We start from the raw sequence: 20,525 nt of genomic DNA on the forward strand, positions 1-20,525 counted from the left end.
ATTGAAGCAGGGATTTCCTCATCCCCTGATTACCATTCCAGACTCTTTCTGTGAGCTGGGCTGGGCTCTGGGCCCTATTAGTGGGTCTGTGGTCTCTCCTTCATAGTTTCTCCAGAAAGCAGTGATGTCCACAGGATGGGTGTCGGGTCTCCAGGATGGAGGGGCCTCTCATCAACTCCACAACAACAGGAACTGAGCAGTTTTGAAACTCCAGCTGCTTGCAAGTGCCTGGTGCTGGGCTACTCTCTAAGCAGAACATTTGCTTTTCCTATCAGCCCCACAGCTAATCAGACATGGTGCCTGTACGAGATGGCCCTGGCCAGGGGCCTTGGCCTGGCCTGCCCTCCAAGGGCCAGCCCTTCTTTAGATGTTGCTCAGTATCCTACCCTTCACCCACCTTTTCTACCTGGCTATATTTCCTCAAGCTTTCCTTATGTCTCTTGATATTTTATTTCATTTTTAGAAAGAAAAGGGAGGGGCAAGGGAAAGAGGGGACAAGCATGATGGTACACACCTATAATTCTTGCCCTCAGCTAAAGGAGGATAATTGATATGAATTTGGGGCCAGCCTGGGCTACCTAATGACACCTTTAAGCAAGGAGAAAGAGCTAGAGAAAGAGCACACACACAAACACACACACACACACACACACACACACACACACACCTTTTAGTTTAAAAGAATAAAACGAGAAAAAGAAGTTGGGAGGCCCAGTCTTGGAGGAGGATATCAGGAACTTGCAGTCTCCTCATAAATTTACTTTGATAAACTAGACGTCATGTTGCCCCCTACCCACTGAGGAGACAGTGCCCAGGCAAAGCCCATCTTTGGTAAGTTGCCTGCCCTGCCTTGACACAGTTAAGGAAAGTACCTGGCACACAGCAGAGCCCTCTCCAGCCTTCCAGCCTTGAACGTCAGTAAGAATGAGCTCGTATGTGGATCTGAGTGTACCCCAAGGTGCTCTAGGTGGTCACAAACACTTTTATGGGTCCCAGACAAGGGCAGTTTCCTAGTTACAATATGATTCACCCTTGATTTTTAGAACAGGAATGTAGGTTCACAAGTATGTCGGTGTGCACTGTGTTTTTATGACTCTCGACGAGTTGAGGATTAAAATGCCCTTTATTCTCTAACGTGGTTTTTTATTATATATCAATAGTTTCAGTAAAGTACTTTTGCAATTCAGAAATCTCTGTTAACTTTCTGGTTAAGTTCAAAAGTAAATGTATCACTGTAATTAAAGCAAAGGGTTTTTAAAAACTACCATTTGGTTGTTGTAGCATGGATTGTCATCACTCTTCATTCATCCTTTCTGAGACCTTTTTAGCCTAAAGAAGGGCATCCGAAAGGACTGGAATTATGCATTGTAGGTAGCAGGCAGATAGTTGGCTGTACGAAGGACTGGGTTGAGGCCAAATTGTAGAGAGTGCTGGCCTGGTTTCAATCCCAGTACTGAATAAACCAGGGGTGGCGTCACACTCCTATAACCCCACCACTTTGGAAGTGGAGGCAGGAGGATCAAGAGTTCAAGACTAGCCTGGGCTACACAGTGAATTTTAGGCCAGCCTGGACTACATGAGGCTCAAAAGCCAGAGAACCAGAAGTAGCAGGCTTCTCATTCTCACTCTGTGCTCCAAGGACAGAGAGACAAACCTTTAGTGCCATGTGGAGTTTCTTCATGGTGTAGACCCCAGTTTTTGGCCTGCATGATAACACAGGAGAGGGGTCACTGGCAGGCATCTCTGGGATGTTATTGAGGATGTTATCTGGCTTTACTTACAATGACTCCTTCAAAGACTCTGAACACAGCAGCAGGAACGTTGAGTCCGCCCTGCGTGTGTCCGTGTATTTCTCTGATGAGCGTCTTGTTAACTCTGTTACAAAGCATAGAGCTCTGCCTTCAGAGTGTAGTGATCCCCCAGGGACTACAATGCTGGAGTTGCAGTCCTCACTGTAAAGTCTTTTTATGTGGGCCCTGGAGCCCAAACTCAGCCTCATCTTTGCACAGCAAGCACTTCACCCATGGAGCTATTCCTTAGCCCCTGGGGACAACGGGATCCAACCAACTTCAAACTCCACATATGGGTTAGGTTGGCCTCGAACTCATGATCCTTCTGCCTCTACCTTCTGAGTGCTAGAATTTCATGTATGTGCCACTTTGCAAATGAATCTAACTAGCTATCTTTGAATTATACCAAAGTCTTTGGAGAAATTATTTTTGTTATCTTAGAAAAATACCCAGACTGCTTAATGCAGACTCTGATCCCTGGCTGGGCATTAGGAGGTGAGTTTTGCAGAAGGCATCGGGTGAGGGCAGAAGTTCCTCCTGGGTGTGAGCTGTGCCAGGTCTGACGATGTCTCTTCACCCCAGCAGACTCACCTGTGGCGGCTGCAGTGGTGTCTCACTTCAACAAGTGCCCAGATTCCCACACTCAGTACTGCTTTCATGGAACCTGCAGGTTTTTGGTGCAGGAAGAGAAGCCAGCATGTGTGTGAGTATCCCCTAGTCTTGGGGGAAGGGAGGGGTGGTCAGGCACCCAATTCAAAGAGTGCTTGCTTCTCTGTGGCTGGCTATCGATCAGAGACCCAGAGGGCTGAGCAGCTTGAATGATGAGAACTGCCAACCAGATGTCCAGGGTGCAGGGAGTCCCAGGATGCTGGAGCTGGGATCTGGTTTTAACAGCAAACTGACTAGAGTTTAGTTTTCTACTTAGAGTTCCTGGAGGAAAACATTGACTGGGTACCTGAACCTCTATAATGGAGTTTCCATGCACCCAGCACTTTGTACCCAGCCTGTGAAATAGCCGGAAAGGCATGCAAAGGGCCAGTACTCACGTCACACCGTGGTGGCTCTCAACTCCCTGGTGCTTCACAAAGCACAGCCAAGCGCCATGCAGGCACTGAACCTCCCTAACACATGACACATGAACCAACAATAGGGGCTGGGGAGATAGTTCCGAGGGTAAGGCACTAGCCACACAAGCCTGATGACCTGAGTTTAGATCCCACACAAATAGCCAATGTAGTACGGGGCATGTCTGTATTCCCAGTGCACCTCTACCAGAAGATGGGGTCAGAGATAGGAGAATTGCCAGAAGTTCGGTGTCCAGCTAGCCTGATGTATACAACAACAAAGACCTGTCTCAAACAAGCTAGAGGCAAGGACCAACACTCAAGGTCACCTTATGACCTCCACATGTGTGTCAAACATGTGTGTCTGGGCGCATGCACACACGCACATGCACGCATGCGCACACACACACTTGCATGCACACATGAACACACACTTGGGTGCACACACATCCACACATAAATTTTAAAAAGAGCCAGTGGTAATCGTTGTGGTCAGTGGAGTTAGGGAAGAACGGCCCTGGAGGAAAGCCACCCAGCAGATGTGGGTCTGACCCAGAGGACAAGCAGAAAGATGTCCAGTCCCAGGTGCCAAAGGGTTGCTGCAGGTCAGAACCCACAGCAGGTAGGCAGAAGATGGAAGAGTTGGAGAGCAGGGTCCACTGAGAGGGAGCCTTTATCCTCTGGACAGTGGGAGCCATGGATGTTCAGAGATGTTTGCAGATGTTCACTGTCTGTTGTGACTGTGACAAGATGAACATAAATGGATCTGTCACAAAAGTCACCTCAAGACGCCAAGCTCCCTGTTTTCAAGCATAGTTTAGGCATTTTACTGTCAGGTGAAGCCTCCCCCAGAGAGAGGTCAGGACCAATCGTACTGACTCTTCACCAGCCTTCTGTGGGGCCAAGGCCTGAGAATAGGACACTGCTAACCTGGGAGGGCAGAGGCCATGGGAAACAGCAAGCACCTTCTTCTCTCAGTTTCCCTGCTGGTCTTGGTGGCCCAAGGGCAGTATTTAGCCTGTGGCCATGTTAATGTGACAAGTGACACTGTGTGTTCTTCTCCAGTGACCCTAAGTCCTTGTGTGCATCTTGGAAGTTGGGCTTCAAGCTTCCCAACAGGTGCTCAGCTTCTCTTGACTCAACAGACGACACAGTGTTGGCCTGACCCCCCACCATGGGTGTACCTACACACTACCCAGACAGGGCTGTCTTCTCTAGATCTCTGGCCCCCACCTGCTCCAAGCATAGCCTGACACCAAAGCAGAATGTTAGTGTCCATCACCTACTGCCATTGCTACTTGCTTACAGCCACCCACTGGTTCCCTCTAGTCATTCATGTGACCCCCAGGTGTTGTGAGTGAGTGGCCCTTAGTCCTCAGAGGGCCCTTTTAACATCAAAGACTGTGGTGGCTGTGAGGACTAAGCCCTCTCCTCTGCACAGCACTCTTGGGGCACAGAGCCAGTGTCTCTGAACAAGGCATGTTGTCTGGCCTGGAGACCTGGTAATGTTTGCTTCTCTACCCCTTCTGATGCACCAGCTCTGGCAGTCAGGACCACACCTTACACCTTCTTTATATTTATAGTAACCAGAAGAATGTTCTAGCTACCAAATTCCCACCAGACCAGAAACTCCAAGTCTCTACAGGGAAAGCCAGAACATTCTGTCCCCGCTCTTAAGAACTTCCCAGCTTGGAGGAGCTGACACATGCAACATTCTGATCAATAAAACTGACATACCTGAGGTAGGGCCCCATCTGTCAGGGACTCATAAAGAAACCCCAGCAAGCTGAGAATGTGGTGCAGAGGCGGGCACTGCTTCTGAGCACACTCTCCAAGAAGAATAAAGTCATTAGGTTCCCAGAAAATCTAAAGCAACATTTCATACTCTGAAACTAGGGAATAAAAAAGCATCACTGGTCAGACATCTCAAAAATTATCCTCAAACGTGCTTGTTTCAGACAAGCCCAAGATTGTTCATCTGAACATTGTAGAAATCTCGCTGCAGTCCAACACCATGGCAGGAAGATACGCAGGAAACAGAAAACTATGGAGATGTAAGGTCAGGGGCCACCCTTGTATCAAGGTGGCATGGGCAGGTGGTAGTCTGCTGACAGAAGGAGGCAGAATCCACTCAGGTGACCAGTGTGAGGAACCACAGGAGACTGTTTAAAGTTTCCCACCTGTCCTGAATGTTCCTGGTGACTAAAGACCCTGCCAGTGACCCCAGAGAAACATATCTCTATCGCTCAAAGAAAATATTCTCCAATGCCCTGGCTGGGGAGCTGGCCACAATGCATGCCAGTGAGTCTGAACAGCCAGACACCTAGAGAGAGCAGACCATGAGCGCCATCCCAGCACAGGCAGCCCTACAGCCACAGAGATCAGATCCAGATGGGGGATTATTTGCTCTTGGCATAGGGACCCCCACAGGCATCTCCATCAGCCTCTGAACACCAGTGGGGGAGCAAGGCAGTATGACATCATACCAGCAGGGGTGTAGCATGACATTACCCCATGGCAGGACTAGAGAGAATTATGCCTTGGTTTTGTCCTGCCCCACCTCCACCCAAAGCAGACAGTGAAGGTCTCTTGAGATCTGGGAATCAGACAGACCCGAGTTTAAATCCAGCTGAGTGTCCCATACATTTGACTTGGCCCCATTCGCCCTCAGTTTCCCTGTGTGCAGCTGAAGGGACCAGGACATCAAGGGAGCACAGTGAGGACTCTGAAGAGATTGCTGCTCTGCCTCTGGACATGTGCAATAATCCACATTCATTGATTTAATTAAGTAGGGTTTAGTTTTCAGGCCCACAACCCACATTTTAAGCTCTGAACACCAGGAGATGGCAGGAGTGTGAGTTCTGTCATCATCACTGAAAAACTCTAGATGTCCCAAGAGGCCCTCTCTCTGAGCTAATGAAGAAGCCCTGGCCTCCCAGTCCCATGGGAAAGATAGTAGAATGGGGTGGATCCAGGTCTTTTTGTTATTTCAGAGCTGGGAATGGAACCCAGGGCTAAACGAGTGCTCTCTGCCTCTGAACCACACCCAGCCCTGAGTCCAGTTCTTGATTCAGGTGAGCCCTTTCTCATTCCTCCAGTTCAGGGAGTCTGCTCCCAGCCCAGCCCCGTGGGATGACGCGTGTTAAGCACAAGCTAATAGAAAATGTGATCAGAGACAGTTTCTCTCTGGCCCTCGACCTCAGATCCTCATACTGCAAGGCAAGCCGTTTGCAACTGAGCCGGCTCCCCAACCCATCCCCTGCTGTCTAATTTCATATTTAACAGAGACGTAGCCTGCCTTTGTGCTGAGCACCGCTTACCAATATGCACGAGGCTCCTTTAGCGATCTTGACTGTGAAGTGGTTCTCACTTCCACTGCATTCTCAGGATGCAGAGCACGTGGTAGAGAGCAGTTACTAGCTCAAAGCTACACAGACAGGAAGTGAAGAAAGGGCTTTGAACACAGGCCGATTTGCCTACAGAGCCTGTGCCAAGTTGTGTACCTCTGAGCTCTTGTCCTGAGGATATAATCTGAAATACAAACAAAGTATCGTTGAGTACAGAGATAATGTCCAGCCTTGGTTAACGTATCGCACCGGGAATCAATGTGCTCCGTTTAAAGTGGATTTGCAGACAGTTTTTGCTCTCTGCTTGTCTTGTGTGTTGCTGGGAATCAAACCTGGGGCTTTGTGCATGCTAGGCAAACACTGTTGCTCTGAGCTACATCTTCAGTCCACCAGAACCTGAGATTGTTGGTTTGGGTTTCTTTTTGTAATTATTATTATTCTATTTTTTTATTGTTTGTTTTTTTTAAACTGTTTTGCAGTTTCTTACATTTATGTAATGAATTTTAGTCACATATACATGCACACACACATGCATACATGCACACGTGCATTTCCCTTTTATTTGCCTGCTAGAGGTAGGATCAGTGTCAGAGTGAGGATGTGACTCATCTGCAGCCAGGTGAGGTGACACTCCTCCCTCCTTGTGTGACTTGTGCTTAAAATAATCCGCATAATTAAGCCTAATATTAGAAGACTGGGAGTTAAAGAGAAGACAAGATGTCACTTCTTGTCTTCGTCCCACTCGTGAGGAACTGATGAGAAGCAGAGCATTTTGTAGATCAAGGCCAGTCCCCAGGAACAAGAAGGCTGGGGAGAGAGGGTGGTCACGGGTGAAGCTGCAGGTGCTCAATGATGGAGGGGATCTGGGAGGCACTGAGTGAGCGAGCCGTGGGACAATGGACAGGCTGGTATGTGGGCGAATTCAGAAAGCATGTAGTTTTTGAAGAATGTAGTCTGTGGGCAGAGTGTTGGGAGAGTGAGGAATTGTGTTCCAGGTGAAAGATGCCGGACTGGAGATGTCCAAGCACCTATGTGTGGCCACACGTGCACACATCTACCCCAGGGTAGTAGAGACCATGTGAACTCCTCAAACTGGCAGGATGTTGGGGGAGAAGGTTAGACCCTACATGGAAGATATCACAGAAAAGATATCACCTGTAATTCAGTGACCTCTGGGAGGTAGGGGCATCTGGGCCCAGAGTCAGAACGTGAGGATGGGCTGGGGGAACCTATCTCAGTTGTCTAGACACGAACAACTCAGACCCTGTGTGGCCTAAGCCAACAGCTGATCCCCAATCTGCCTGGGCCTTTAAGCCCAAGATATTTTCTGTGTCCTTTGTTCTTTAGAGCCCCCCCATTTTTTTCTTCTGTTTATTTATTCACTTTACATCCGATTACTGTCCCCCTTCCTCCTGGTTCTCCCTTCACCCAGTCCCCCCTCTACTGCCCCTCCTGTTCCCCTCTGAGAGGGTGGAATCCCCCCTGGGTAGCAATCTATATAACCCCATAACTGAGGAGGCAGAAGGATCCTTGGAGCTTGGTGGCCAGCTAGCTTTGCCATTTAGTTAAACTCTAAGTACAGCAAGAAACATCGTTTCCAAAGTAAGGCAGAGGGTGGGTGATACAGAAAGACACTTAACATTGACTTCTGGCCTTCACGGATGTGCACACACCCATGAACATCTTACACACAGACACATGAACATAGCACACACAGAGTAATGATAACCAGGAGTCTCATCACCTATCAAAATGGAGTTTTTGTCATCAATGCTGCCATTAGCACTCAAGGGTTAGCATAAAATCGGTGATCACAAATGTAGCCTTGGTAAAGCAGGGGATCAGTTTCCCCTCCCCCACCCTCAGCAAGCAGCACCTTGGCAGGAAAGTGGACTCACTGCACCACACCTGTGTCTCCAATCACAAAGGACACCTCTGCTCTCTCGGGCTTGTCCAGTGTCCTTGGTCAGGAGCAGGCTAACATTCCTTTCTCCCTCAGCTGCCACTCTGGGTACGTGGGTGTTCGCTGTGAGCATGCAGACCTCTTGGCGGTGGTGGCTGCCAGCCAGAAGAAGCAGGCCATCACCGCCCTGGTGGTGGTCTCCATTGTGGCCCTGGCTGTCCTCATTATCACCTGTGTGCTGATCCAGTGAGTATCTGTCATCCCTGAGTTCGTGTCCCCCGCCCACCTGCTCTGCCAGGGGCATCTGAAGTATGGCCACACAAAATAGCCATCAGCTTGCCGTTGTGACATGAGAATGGCATCAGCTGAGCTGCGAGGACAGTTAATGTCTCACCACATGGTGTCGAGCTACGTGAATGCCTGGAGCATAGCATGGTTGCTCGCAGTGGTTCTGAGCTCTTGTAGAAATCGCGTCAAATCAAAGGCCCAGAATCTTCTGAAAACTTATGATCTGGGCAAGTGCTCCAAAAGAGAGCTAGAAACAGCATCCAGCTCCCTTGGACCACAGCAGAAGTGTTTCCTCCTTGCAGAAAACACTTGACAAGTTCTAAAGTTACACCAGAGGCTCAGATGCTGTCATCACCCCCACACTGCCCTTCTTCTCTCTCCTCCACCACCCTCTCATCCTCCGAATCACATCGTCCAAGAAGCTGAGCTGAGCCCCAGGTCAAGGGAGACCACAGGAGTCCCTTATTCTATTAGCTTGCCCATAGCTGCCCACTGGCCTGGCCAGTTCAACCAGAGCCCCTGGAAATACAATGCTGTATTCCCAGCAGCAGACACCAAGCCAGACTTACTTCATGGGATGGCTAAGTCTAAGTCAAAGGGCTCAGAAGATTTTAATTGGCACAGGGCACACACAGTTAAAGGCAGCCTAAGAGCACAATTCACTCAAGGCTTGGACTGCAGACCGCACTAAGGCTATTTTAGTGGGGCTGGGAATTAAAGCAACACCAGGCTTTTATCCTTCAAGGCTGACCAGATTGCACACAGAGCAATAAGAGGCACTTTCCTGGTGAGTTGTATCTGTTGGGACATCTGAGGCACAAACCTACTGACACTCCACCTCCTGAAGCATCATGGCCTCCCGCCCCAGGGTCTGCTGTCCTAGTCCTTGTGTCTGTTGTAAGGCCATTACTACACTGGCAGAGCCTCTCAGATGCCTCTTTTTTTTTTTTTTTAGATTTATTTATTTTATGTATATGAATACACCATTGCTTTCTTCAGACACACAGCAGAGGGTATCAGATCCCATTACAGATGGCTGTGAGCCACCATGTGGTTGCTGGGAATTGAACTCAGGACCCCTAGAAGAGCAGTCAGTGCTCTTAACCACTGAGCCATCTCTCCAGCCCCAGATGCCTCTTTATAGAGACAGCAAGCAGCTATGTGACTGACCTGTCCCCTCAGCCAGCCAGGGAATCTGGAGCCAGGTGACCTGGGGAGTCTAGAGCAGAGCTATCTATAGCGATCGTGCTGACAGCCAGCAGGTACTTTGTCTGGTCAGGATCTGTCCAGGTCCTCAGTGTCCTGAGGTGACTGATGCTCTGCAGACCTGAGTGGGTACCCAGGGCTACCAGCTGGGCTCTCCCGCCAGGCAGGTACCGCTCAGCCTGTTCCTTCTGTCCCCAGCTGCTGTCAGCTCCGCAAACACTGTGAGTGGTGCCGTGCCCTCGTCTGCAGACATGAGAAGCCCAGCGCCCTCCTGAAGGGAAGGACTGCTTGCTGCCACTCTGAGACAGGTACAGGGCAGCTTCCACCCTTTTCTTTCTGGGGAGGGACTACTGACTGGAGAGAATGGCCACCATTTTCCAAGTTGGCACAGAGGTGCTAAGACAAAAACGGTGGGGGTGGAAGGGAGGGGAGGGACTGTTTTCCCTGCCATTCCTTGGAATGGAACTGGCCACTGGTCTGGTTGGACTGCAGCCCTCCTGACAGAAATATCTCCCCAACCTCCTCTCTACTATAGTGCATCTTTCTCTGCCACTGAACCCTGCTCCCCTACACACACGCGCACACGCACACACACACACACACACACACACACACACACACACACACACACACGTGCGCATGTCCCAAGCTTGTCTCCCCAGCATGGCTCAGGCCCACATTACTTATCCTGTTTTTTCTTGTCTGCCAGTGGTCTGAAGATTCCAGAGGAGGAATTTGGCCAGGCGGCCTATGACAGCCCAGCCAAGGAAAGGCATCTGGAGACAAGACCATCGGCAGTGCCCAGGCCTCCGGGACATGCTGGGAGATCTTCCCCCTCAGTGCACAACGGCCTGGGCAGCCTTCTGTCTTTGAGAGTCTTCAAAACTGTGTGATAAAGCTGCCTGCTGGGCTCTCTCAGTGCACCCTAGAGAAGAGGCCAGTAGACCACATAAAGACAAGTTGAACAAGAACCTCAAAGGGCTGGCCTTCTTGCTAACCCACACCAAGAGTGAGCTTGGGTTGGTGTCTCCTGCCAGCCATGGATTCCAGACTCTTTCTTCTCCATGGGCCATCTACCCCCCACAGAGACTCCACAGTTGGTGTACAAAGTGCACAAGGGGAAACTCTATTATTCTTTGAAGACACTACGTCTCCCACGAGCCCTGACAACTCCTCAAGCTGTTGTCAGGATGTGTGTCTTATTATTATTTATTAGGTGGATAATGTGGTTTTATTTGTAATCTCTTTATGTCAACGTTGGGCATCCATGTTAGTGATACACGAGTGGCTGACCCTGAAGTTACACCAAATAGAAATGTCCAGCCACTTTGATAAAGTAAGGCTGCAGGGAGGGAAGCCTCCAGGGGCCGTAGAGACAAAATTCAAACATCCATTCTGCTGGGAACCAAACTGCTATCCGGAGGTTGTGCCCACTAAGACAGGGAAGTCCCTGGATACATGCTGTAGCAAAGTTAGCAAGGCCAGTGGCAGAGAGAGTCCCCCTCGTGGGGACAAGAGGACAAGAGAGCCAGTGTGGGCACCTAGGGAGGACGCACATTCCAACACTTGATTAAGTGGATTAACATCCTGGGGAGCCCAGCTCCTGCATCAGCAGTGAGCTGTGGGCCAAGTCCATGAAGGGGACCAGCCCTTTACTGGTTTTTGCTTATTTTTAGAAGGAAACATTTACCTTTCCTATTTATTTTCAAGCCTTAAGAGAAATAGCCCACCGTTTTGTTTTGTTTTGTTTCCCCTTTCAGAATGTTGGCATTATTAACAAAATTTGCTACCAAGCCTCTCCACCCCCACTCTTGGGAAGGCGACCTGTTCCCTGAGCACCCGAGGGTGCTCTGACCCATTGAGCCCACCCTCGTTCCTGGGCTGCTCCGAACTGTCAGAGGACAGAGTGACAGTAAATCCATTCAGCTGCTTATTGAGGAGGCCATTCTCCAACTGAGGAGTGAAAAGTCCGCCCCCTCCCCCCTCAGGAGCCTCTAACATAAGGCACCAGGAAAGGGGTATTTGACACCTTTTCAGTTGGTCTGAAACTTCTATCAGAAAGTTCTGCCTGTTCCTCACTCTTCTCCATTCCACCTTTATGAACTTTTCTCTTCTCATGTAATCTAGGCATTGATCTGCCCCAGGTCTTAACCCTGGCACCCTTTGTTCACAAGGTTTGAAGCTCCAAACAAAGAAACTGGGTCTGTTCAATGCTGACCTCTAACTACTTAGCTGACATGGCTCCAGGCAGAAGTCATCATTTTTGTTATTGTTATTATTATTTTGGTTTGATGTTTTATCTTGTTTTGTGAGACAAGGTCCTGCTGTGTAGCCCAGGTTGGCCTTGAAGTTAAGATCCCCCTGCCTCACCATCCTAAGAGCTGGGCTTACAGGTGTGCACCACCACACCCAGCAGAGTCTTTTTGATTATTAAGGAAAATAGGTTAAGTTTGCTTTCCTTGGGTCATACAAGTGGGTCAAGGCCAAGGGTAGCCTGCTGCTCAGACACCAATCAACCTCACTGGACTTTAGCCCTCTATTGGTCCCCAATGCTCTCAGTAGACCCCGCCTAAAGTACTGGCCCACAGAGGTCAACACAGTGGAGGTACAGGCTTGTTTTAATTTAGTCCACACTGTTAGCTTCCAATGACAGGTCTTTCCTGGTCTGTTAGAGGCTCCTGGATGTCTGACTTCTTTTAAAGAGTTTGAACTGATATCTAAGTATCAATGGGAACTTCTCCACTAATGTCCCATCCTGAAGATGTTACCATGCAAGGCTCAGCAGAGGTGGGAAAAGTTAGCTCGAGCACACTGGCCCTCTCTTGGTATCAGTACAGCTACTGAATCTACTTTTCAGCAGGCACACAGGTCAGTGGGCAGTACAGCTGATCCAGTGACTCAGGGAACTGTGAACGTTCCCAATAAATGAACTGAAATTAAGTCTAGAGACATTGAGACAGCTCAGAGAGAAATGGCACTTACCAACAACACTGAGAACCTGAGTTCAACCCCCAGGGACCCATCTGGTGGAAGGAGAGAGCCAACTTGCCCAGGATGTCTTCTGACTTCTACATACACACAGTACAAACGCAGGGGCATGCTTGTATACACGCACATACACAAAATCTAGTTTTTAAAAATAAAAATGAATTCTAGAAAGGCTTCCACACTTCTAGCTGTAACTTTAAACACACCGTGGGACACATACAATGGGACCCAGTCTGGAAGATAGATTCCAGATAGACATACACAGAACCACACCATGAGTCAGTTTGTCATGTGCCCCAGGAAAAGGTGGGAACAATAGTCCCAACATCCCTTTTCTCCTCCAAAAAATGGGGGTGTGGGGGAAGAAGGCATAGTTGGTACCCACCCACCCACACTGGTGAGGAAAGTGACTGTGTCCCTGAGTCTTAGATGATGGTGTTGTTCCTGCAAGTCCCCAGGCCAGGTTTCCTAGTACCTGTCAGCCACTGGATGGACTAGCAACACTCTGACACTGCCTACAGGCCCCAGTCCTAGGGTGAGTAATAACCTTGTCTCTCACCCAAGGCCAAGGGGAGGCCACACTAGACAACATATTTTTCACACAGGGTTTCACTTTATAGCCCAGGCCAGCCTTCAACCCATGATTCCCCTGCCTCGGCCTACTGGGTTACAGGTGTGTGTTGCCATACCAGGCTTACGTTTATTTTTTAATGTTCTGGCGTAAGATGTATTCCCTGAAGCCATTGATCTATCTCAGAGACACAGTGTTATATGCACACATGTGCACATGTACACACAACACAGAGAACTGGAAAGCAGCTCCTCTCCACAGTGGAATAAGTTTATTATAAAAAACTCGATGCTGTTTTTAGAACTCATCTTTCTGACTTCTGTATATGATGCACTGAAGGTTAATATGTAATGTTTTAATTTATTTTATGTGGTAAGTTAATTTTGGTTTTCTGTAATGTATTAATGTGATTAGAAGCTTTTTTTCCTTAATATCTGAATTATACTTAAAGAGTAGTGAGAAATATAAGATACTGTTGTGTTTTTCAGCATGTGTATTGTTACTCAGTTGTATTGTACCTTGTTTGGAAGGATGAAGGAATGAACTCTTTTTTTTCCTAAATATCAAGACTGAAGTTTTTCTTTAATGTGGCTGAAACAAAATTTTCTCTGCAAGTGTGAATGAGGGAAAAGAGCCATTTTTTTTAACAGATTTATTTTTATTCTTAATTCATGTGTGTATATGTATGGGTGTGTGTACCTGAGTACAGCTACTGTCAATATCCAGAAGAGGCACTGGATTCCCCTGAATCTAGTGTTACAAGAGGCTATGAGCAGCCTTACATAGGTGCTGGGAACCTAACTCAGGTCTTTTGAAAGAGCAGTAAACAGTCTTAAGCATGAAGCCATTCCTTGAGCGCTAGATGATTTTCATGGGATCCTAAACCTGACTATACTTGACCTCTGTCTGCCTAAAGAACGAAGTTCTTCCTACTACCTGGAGAAAAACTATCACTTCGTCCTGTGCGGAGAGGAACTGAGGTCTGGGGGAAAACAGAATGACATGGAGAAACACCTCTGGGTTGTCTCCTGACAACATTCATAGAAGCCATGAGTTCTGAAGGTAGACAGTGCGGACGGCTGTGTGTAGTATATATTAATATTCCTTAGAACTGTTGGGAATGCAGTGCTTGGGGCACAGCCTACTAAATTCCAGTGGTCCACCCCTGCTGCTCTGCCTTCGAGGCACCCTGGTAACATCCTCCAGGCTGAGAACAGCTGCTGTCATTGACTCTGGGAAGGTTTTGTGTGAGGCTGTTCTTAGGGGAAGCTTTGCAGAGTCCTGCAGGGCAAGGGCATTCAATTACCCTGTGGGGTTTGTTCTAGTTTCCATCCCGTTGAGATAAAAACAGCTGATAAAAAGCAGCTTAGGGGAGAAAAGGGCTTGCTCAGCTTCCAGGTCACTCCATTGCTAAGGGAGATCAAAGCAAGAACCTGGAGCAACTTGTCACATCCACCAGCAAGAGCAGAGGAGCTGGGTGCTAGTGGTTCACGCCATTAATCCCAACACTCAGAGGAGGAGGTGGAGGTGGAGTCGGAAAGATCTTAATGTGTTCAAGGCCATCCTGGTCTACATAGCAAGCCCCTGGTTTCCATACCCAGAACTACAAAGACCTTTCTTCACTCCTCCACAGTTCAGGGCCCAACTCTGCTATCACCCACATTCAGGGTGAATGAGTTTTGTCTCAAGGAACAAACAAAACAGTCCTCTACAGACATGCCACAGGCCACCCTGGTCTGGACAGGACCTCATTAGGACTCTCTTACCAAGCAATTCTAAGTTGTGTTGAGTTGACAGTTAAAACGAGCCAGCAGAGAGCTATAATGTACAGCAACCCAAGTACTGAGGCTGCATCTCTTTGGGTCTTCTCTGCACAGCCTGGTAGAAAGGATGCACGGGCCTGTGTCTCATTTGCCTCAGCCCTTGGGGCCCACTGCTGGTCTCTAACTGCAAGGAATACTTCTAGAACTGTCCACCCAGTCCCTGTAAGTCTTTAGCCAGCCATCCCTGTGTCTCTCCAGTGCATGGGCATCATATGTGGGGCTCAGCAGCTCACAGCCAGGGAGGAGGAATTCAGTGAGGGACAGAGCTACGGAGATCCCTGTGTAGGTCCCAGAGGCTGCTTCCTTGATCGCCTTGAACTAAAATGGATGCTCCTATGAGGAAGGCCGCTGGTTTGAGCGCAGTGCTATGCACAAATGGATGACAGCTTTTCAGGAATTTTATTTTCGGGCATAAAAATAAATTGAGTTTTTGTGCTAAAAGGGAAACTGGGTATAGCCTCTTTGCAAGAACACTGGGCCTGATGATCGTTTCATACCTAGGTATGCAGATTCCCTGGAAATACTTGGGTTTTCTGTCTCAAGTCATGCAGGGAACCCCTATGAGAGAGGGGAGCTAGAGCACTATCTAAGAGCCTGCACCACTAGCACATGGCACATGGCAGAGAGGATTGTGGGAATGTGGGTGTCATCCCAGGAGGACACTATAACACTGAAATAGAGTGCCCTTTCCCCTGCAGGGTGCACAGCCCCCAGGATGAGTGTGGGACTTCTGCTGCCTGTCAGGAAGGGGACCCAGAGGCCAAGTCCTGGCCGAGCATCCTGCCCTGCTTCTCCTCACCTTGCCATTCTGGGGCCTTGCTGCTCGTTCTGAGCCTCCCCTGCACATCTGCTCAGTCCCCAACAGCTTAGCTTAGAAATCAGAGCTAGAATAGTCTCCCATGTGCACAGCCTGGTTCTTAGAATAAAAACCTAGACATGACCCTAAACACCAGAGTATGTGGTCCAGCTCAAGCCCCCAGCCTCTAATGACCTTCAAGATGAAAGAAGGCATGTGGGAAGGGTATCAGGAAAATTCTAGAGAGCCCGGGACTGGTTCAGCCACATGAAACAGATGATGGTGTCAGCATATCACATGTTAAAGTGGTTAAGGGATGGAAAGATGGCTCAGTAGGTGAAGCACTTGTCACACTTGATGAAAACACAAGTTTAAACACTGTGAACCCACATGAAGCTGGGTTACACATCTGTAATCTCACTCACATACTTACAGATACACACATGCACACACACACATGCACACACATATGCACATACATGCACATGCACACATACGTACATACATGGACACATACCTACTTATAGATACACACATGCACACATACATATATGCACACACATATGCACATGCATATACATACATACATGGACACACAAAGATACACATACACACACATACATATACATATACACACAAACAGCTCAGGGACCTGGTATGTATGTGAAGCTCACAGCCAGCACGGGTCTTCATATTCATCTCCTTCCTCTAACTCTAATGAAGTGCTATTTTCAACTGCATCAGAAACACATCCCAAGCATCCTGTGACACTCTTCCACCCATGTGGCTTTAAGGGTCACCCAAGTGAACGTGACTGGCTAGCCAAACAGCTGGGGCTTCACTACAGCTGCTCCCCAAGCCTTACCTGAGAATAGACGCGGATGCATCCTGGGAGATTTCCATCCTGGGAAGGAGAGTGTGAAAGACGAAGCCTGGCAGAGGAAGTTACGGTCCCATTTCAATGCTGTGGCTTTCACTTGCTCTCTGAGAAGACACAAATGGCCTCAGAAACATTTAGTCTGTAACTAGAGGTTTCCTTGAAAGTCTACTATACTGACGTAAGAGAAAAGGCAAATCTCAAAGTCTGGCAAAACAGTTTTTATGAAACCACTCCTTTTTCTCTTTCTTTCTTCCTTTCTTTCTTTCTTTCTTTCTCTCTTTCTTTATTTCTTTTGACAGAGTCTTCCTGTGTTCTGATTGGCCTTCAATTTACTATGCAAATCAGGCTAGCCTTTAGCTCATTAGAGAACTATTTGCCTCTGTCTTCTCAGTGCTGGGATTAAGTTTGTGTGCCACCATGTCCAGACCATTTACATTTTTAAAAATTCTTCTCTCATATATTACATCCCAACCACAGTTTCCCCTCCCTCTTCTCCTTGCCTCTCCCTTCCAGCTCTTCTCTTCTCAGATCTATTTCTCCTCTGTTTCGCTTCAGAAAATGGCAGGCCTCCCTGCAATAGCAACCAAACATGGCTTATCAAGGTGCAATAAGACTACAGCCATTTATTTTGAAACAAAGAAACTTTAAAAACAACATCCTCCCTGGTATCATTTTTTTTTCCTCTAAGACAGATAAACAAACTGGAAGTTAATTCTATGACTTTAACTGCCTACAACAATAATACTAGTAACAACTTAAGGTCTTCATAATTATAATGCAGTAATGTCAAGAATAAGCTGAAAATAACCACTTTCATCTATTAAAACATTATCGGGGTCCTATGGAATGTATGGCTTAAGGCTCTTGCACCAAACCTGACGATCTGGGCTTGGTCCCTAGGAAGCTCTTGGTAGACAGAGAAAACTGACTTCTAAACAGGCTGATTTCTGACTTCTGTTCATTTGTTATGGCATGCAACGCACACTCACATGCACACACACACATAAAATATTTTTAGAAAAATTATATGTAGGCCTCCTAATGGAAAAGATATGGTCTCTATTGTTTCTAATAATTAGTTACTGTTCTAACTATGTCTAGAATGTAAATTAAGACACCTGCTGTAATTTCTTCAGATTATGCCTACTCTGCCCTGGAGGTGACTTGGCCTTACCTCTAACCACAAGAGCCTGTATTCTCTTCTGCCTATGTTTTTCATTGACTCTGTAACTGTTTGTATTCAGTGCATAGTAATCCATCCTGCACGGGATTGCTTCTCCATCCCTGTAAGAACAAACACTTTGGGGTCTTAATTCACTACTGGATCCCCAGGGCTAAAATTAAAATCTACCATGTTAACTACCTAATACATATTTGTAGAATGAAAAAAGAGAAGATGAATATGAGCTGGAGACATGACTCAGTGGGTTAGGGCACTGGCTGCTCTTCCTAGAGGACCCTAGTTCAGTTCCTGGCACCCACATGGTGGCTCATGATTGTCTGTAATTCCAGCTCAAGGGGATCTGAGTTTCTCTTCTGAGCATTTGCACACATGTGCACATATGTAAATACAGACATACATATACATAAATAAAAATAAATTTAAGAAAATATGAATAACTTTGGTCAATCAAAAGACCAATGACAGATGTCCATTCACTTAGCTTCTATTCAGTATTTTAATGAAAAGTCTAGTCTGATAAATTAAACAAGAAAACAAATATAATCACTGATCATCTACAGTCAAAGGTACAACCAAAACTTGATTGTACTCTAGCTGGTTAAATCTCAGGAGTAAAATCTTCTCTGTTAATTTAACTAAAGAACAAGCAAAATCACCAAATATTTCAAGTTTATAATTTATAAAAAGAACCAGCAAACTGTCTAAAGAAAGAAGAAAATAATAAACACAAAAGGAAGTAAGGAAGATGGGAAAGCTTCTGAACTGATAACTCAAGAGCTCTTTCTTCGAGAAACAAACAAACAAACAAACAGAAAACAAACTTTCAACTCTAGAGTTGACCAGATGGCTCAGTGGGCAGGGACTCTTCCTGCCAGGCCTGATAAGCTGAAGCTTATCCCTGGATCCCATATAGAGGAAGGAGATATTTGATTCTGCATATGCAACATGCACATGTGTGCACGAACAAGCACAGACAGTGCAAATAAATAAACAGGAAAGGAATAAAACAAACGATCCCCTAAAACTCAGAACCAGAAATGATAGCACATGTTCAGAACCACGTAAGAGACATGGCTGTCTCTGACTTCTAGATCTCCACAAAATGCTCAATTCAACACTAAAAATAAAAGTCACCAAAAGTAATTCTACAAGAAGCAGAAACTTTAAGTGAGTGGGAGGCGACTGTGTCTAAGGAAGTTCTGAGGCGTCTTTCACAATCCACATGTTAGACATCAAGTCCACATCAGTACACCCCGTACCCTCCTCTCATGCCTCAGCTTCTTCCTGCCTTATCACGTCCACCAGGCAAAGGATTAATGTCTGCAATGTATATGAAACTCGAAATACCTAGCAACAAAAAAACTAAACAATTCGTCTTTAAGATGGCAAAATAATTGGAATAAACATTCCCCAAAAGAAGATACACAAAAGCCAAGAAGTGCACAAGAAGACACTCACCATCACTGTAGGGAACTGCAAGTCAAAACCACAATGAGGTTCAAAGCATCCCGGCAGTCAGAATGGTTAATATGAAAACACACACACACACACACACACACAAGCATATGGCAAGTATGCAGAGAAAGCCAGAGTGTGACAGATACAGCCGTGTGGATAATGGGAGACTGAGCCATAGCTGTTGGGGTGTAAATGGATACAACCGTCATACATAACAGCGCAAGGACTCTCCAAAGGAACAGCATTAGAAAAACCACGATTTTAGCTTTCCTCATCAGCTTGACTGCACTTTTAATCATCTGGAGACACACTCTGGGTGTGTCAAGTGCAGATGCTTCCAGAGAGGTTTAGCCAGAGAGAGAAAACCCACTCTGAATGTGGGTGGCAGCATCCTGTGTGGCTGAAGTCCTAGACCAAATAAATAGAAGGAAAGAAGGTGAGCACCAGTGTTCGCCACCCTCCGCCTCCTGACTACGGTGTCACACACACGTACCCACAGACGCTCACACCTAGGCACACACAAGTACCCAAAGACACTCACTTGCAGGCACACACACAGGCACACACAGGCACAAACAAAAACAGGCACACACATGCACACACAGAGAGGCACGCACATGCACACATACACACAGATAGATAGATGATAGATAGATAGATAGATAGATAGATAGATAGATAGATAGATAGATATTAAACATTTTTAAAATGTATTGATTCCACACATGAAACAGAAGACTGAGTATTCAAATGTCACAGGCAGCAAGGGGAGACTACAGCTCAGACTCACTGTAAATGGTGATTTTAACAAACTAGGTAAAGGTTTAGATCTTTAAACTGAAGTGTATTAAAAGCACAGCATCAAGGAGACTTATCTTTGAACCACAATGACAGAGATGCCAAAAACACTCTCTATATAATCCATCTTGGCCAAATGCCTGCGCTTCTGAGTAAATCCTGCCTCTATACTGTGCCCCCTAGGTAGGTGAATTAACTTCTCTGGTCTCTATTTCCTTGTGAGCATATTGGCTGTATCTAACTGGAGACCTTTGATCAGCTTTAACAAATTGTCACAAAAAAAAAAAAAAAAAAAAAAAAAAACCACCTCAAAAACAGGTGCAAGGCAAAGGCTCAGCAAACAGTGCTTGCCCTATGTATCGTTAGTGAGATAGTCTGTATTGAGCCTCTGTTTTGTTGGTTGGTTTCAGCGGTATTGATCCCTGGGAGT

General features: G+C 46.9%; 1 protein-coding gene across 1 annotated transcript in view; it reads left to right on the plus strand.

The window, feature by feature from the left end:
• The window catches only part of Tgfa (transforming growth factor alpha), a 78,212-nt gene extending 67,764 nt beyond the window's left edge, over nucleotides 1-10,448 (plus strand). Inside the window, 4 exon segments of the mRNA XM_034512567.3 lie at nucleotides 2,376-2,493; nucleotides 8,201-8,350; nucleotides 9,797-9,906; nucleotides 10,308-10,448. Coding sequence (XP_034368458.3) covers nucleotides 2,376-2,493; nucleotides 8,201-8,350; nucleotides 9,797-9,906; nucleotides 10,308-10,315 — 386 coding nt within the window. The 3' untranslated portion in view covers nucleotides 10,316-10,448.
• Nucleotides 10,449-20,525: the final 10,077 nt, after the last annotated feature.

The sequence above is a fragment of the Arvicanthis niloticus genome, chromosome 9 (genome assembly GCF_011762505.2).
Source record: "Arvicanthis niloticus isolate mArvNil1 chromosome 9, mArvNil1.pat.X, whole genome shotgun sequence".
Taxonomy (NCBI): Eukaryota; Metazoa; Chordata; class Mammalia; order Rodentia; family Muridae; genus Arvicanthis; species Arvicanthis niloticus.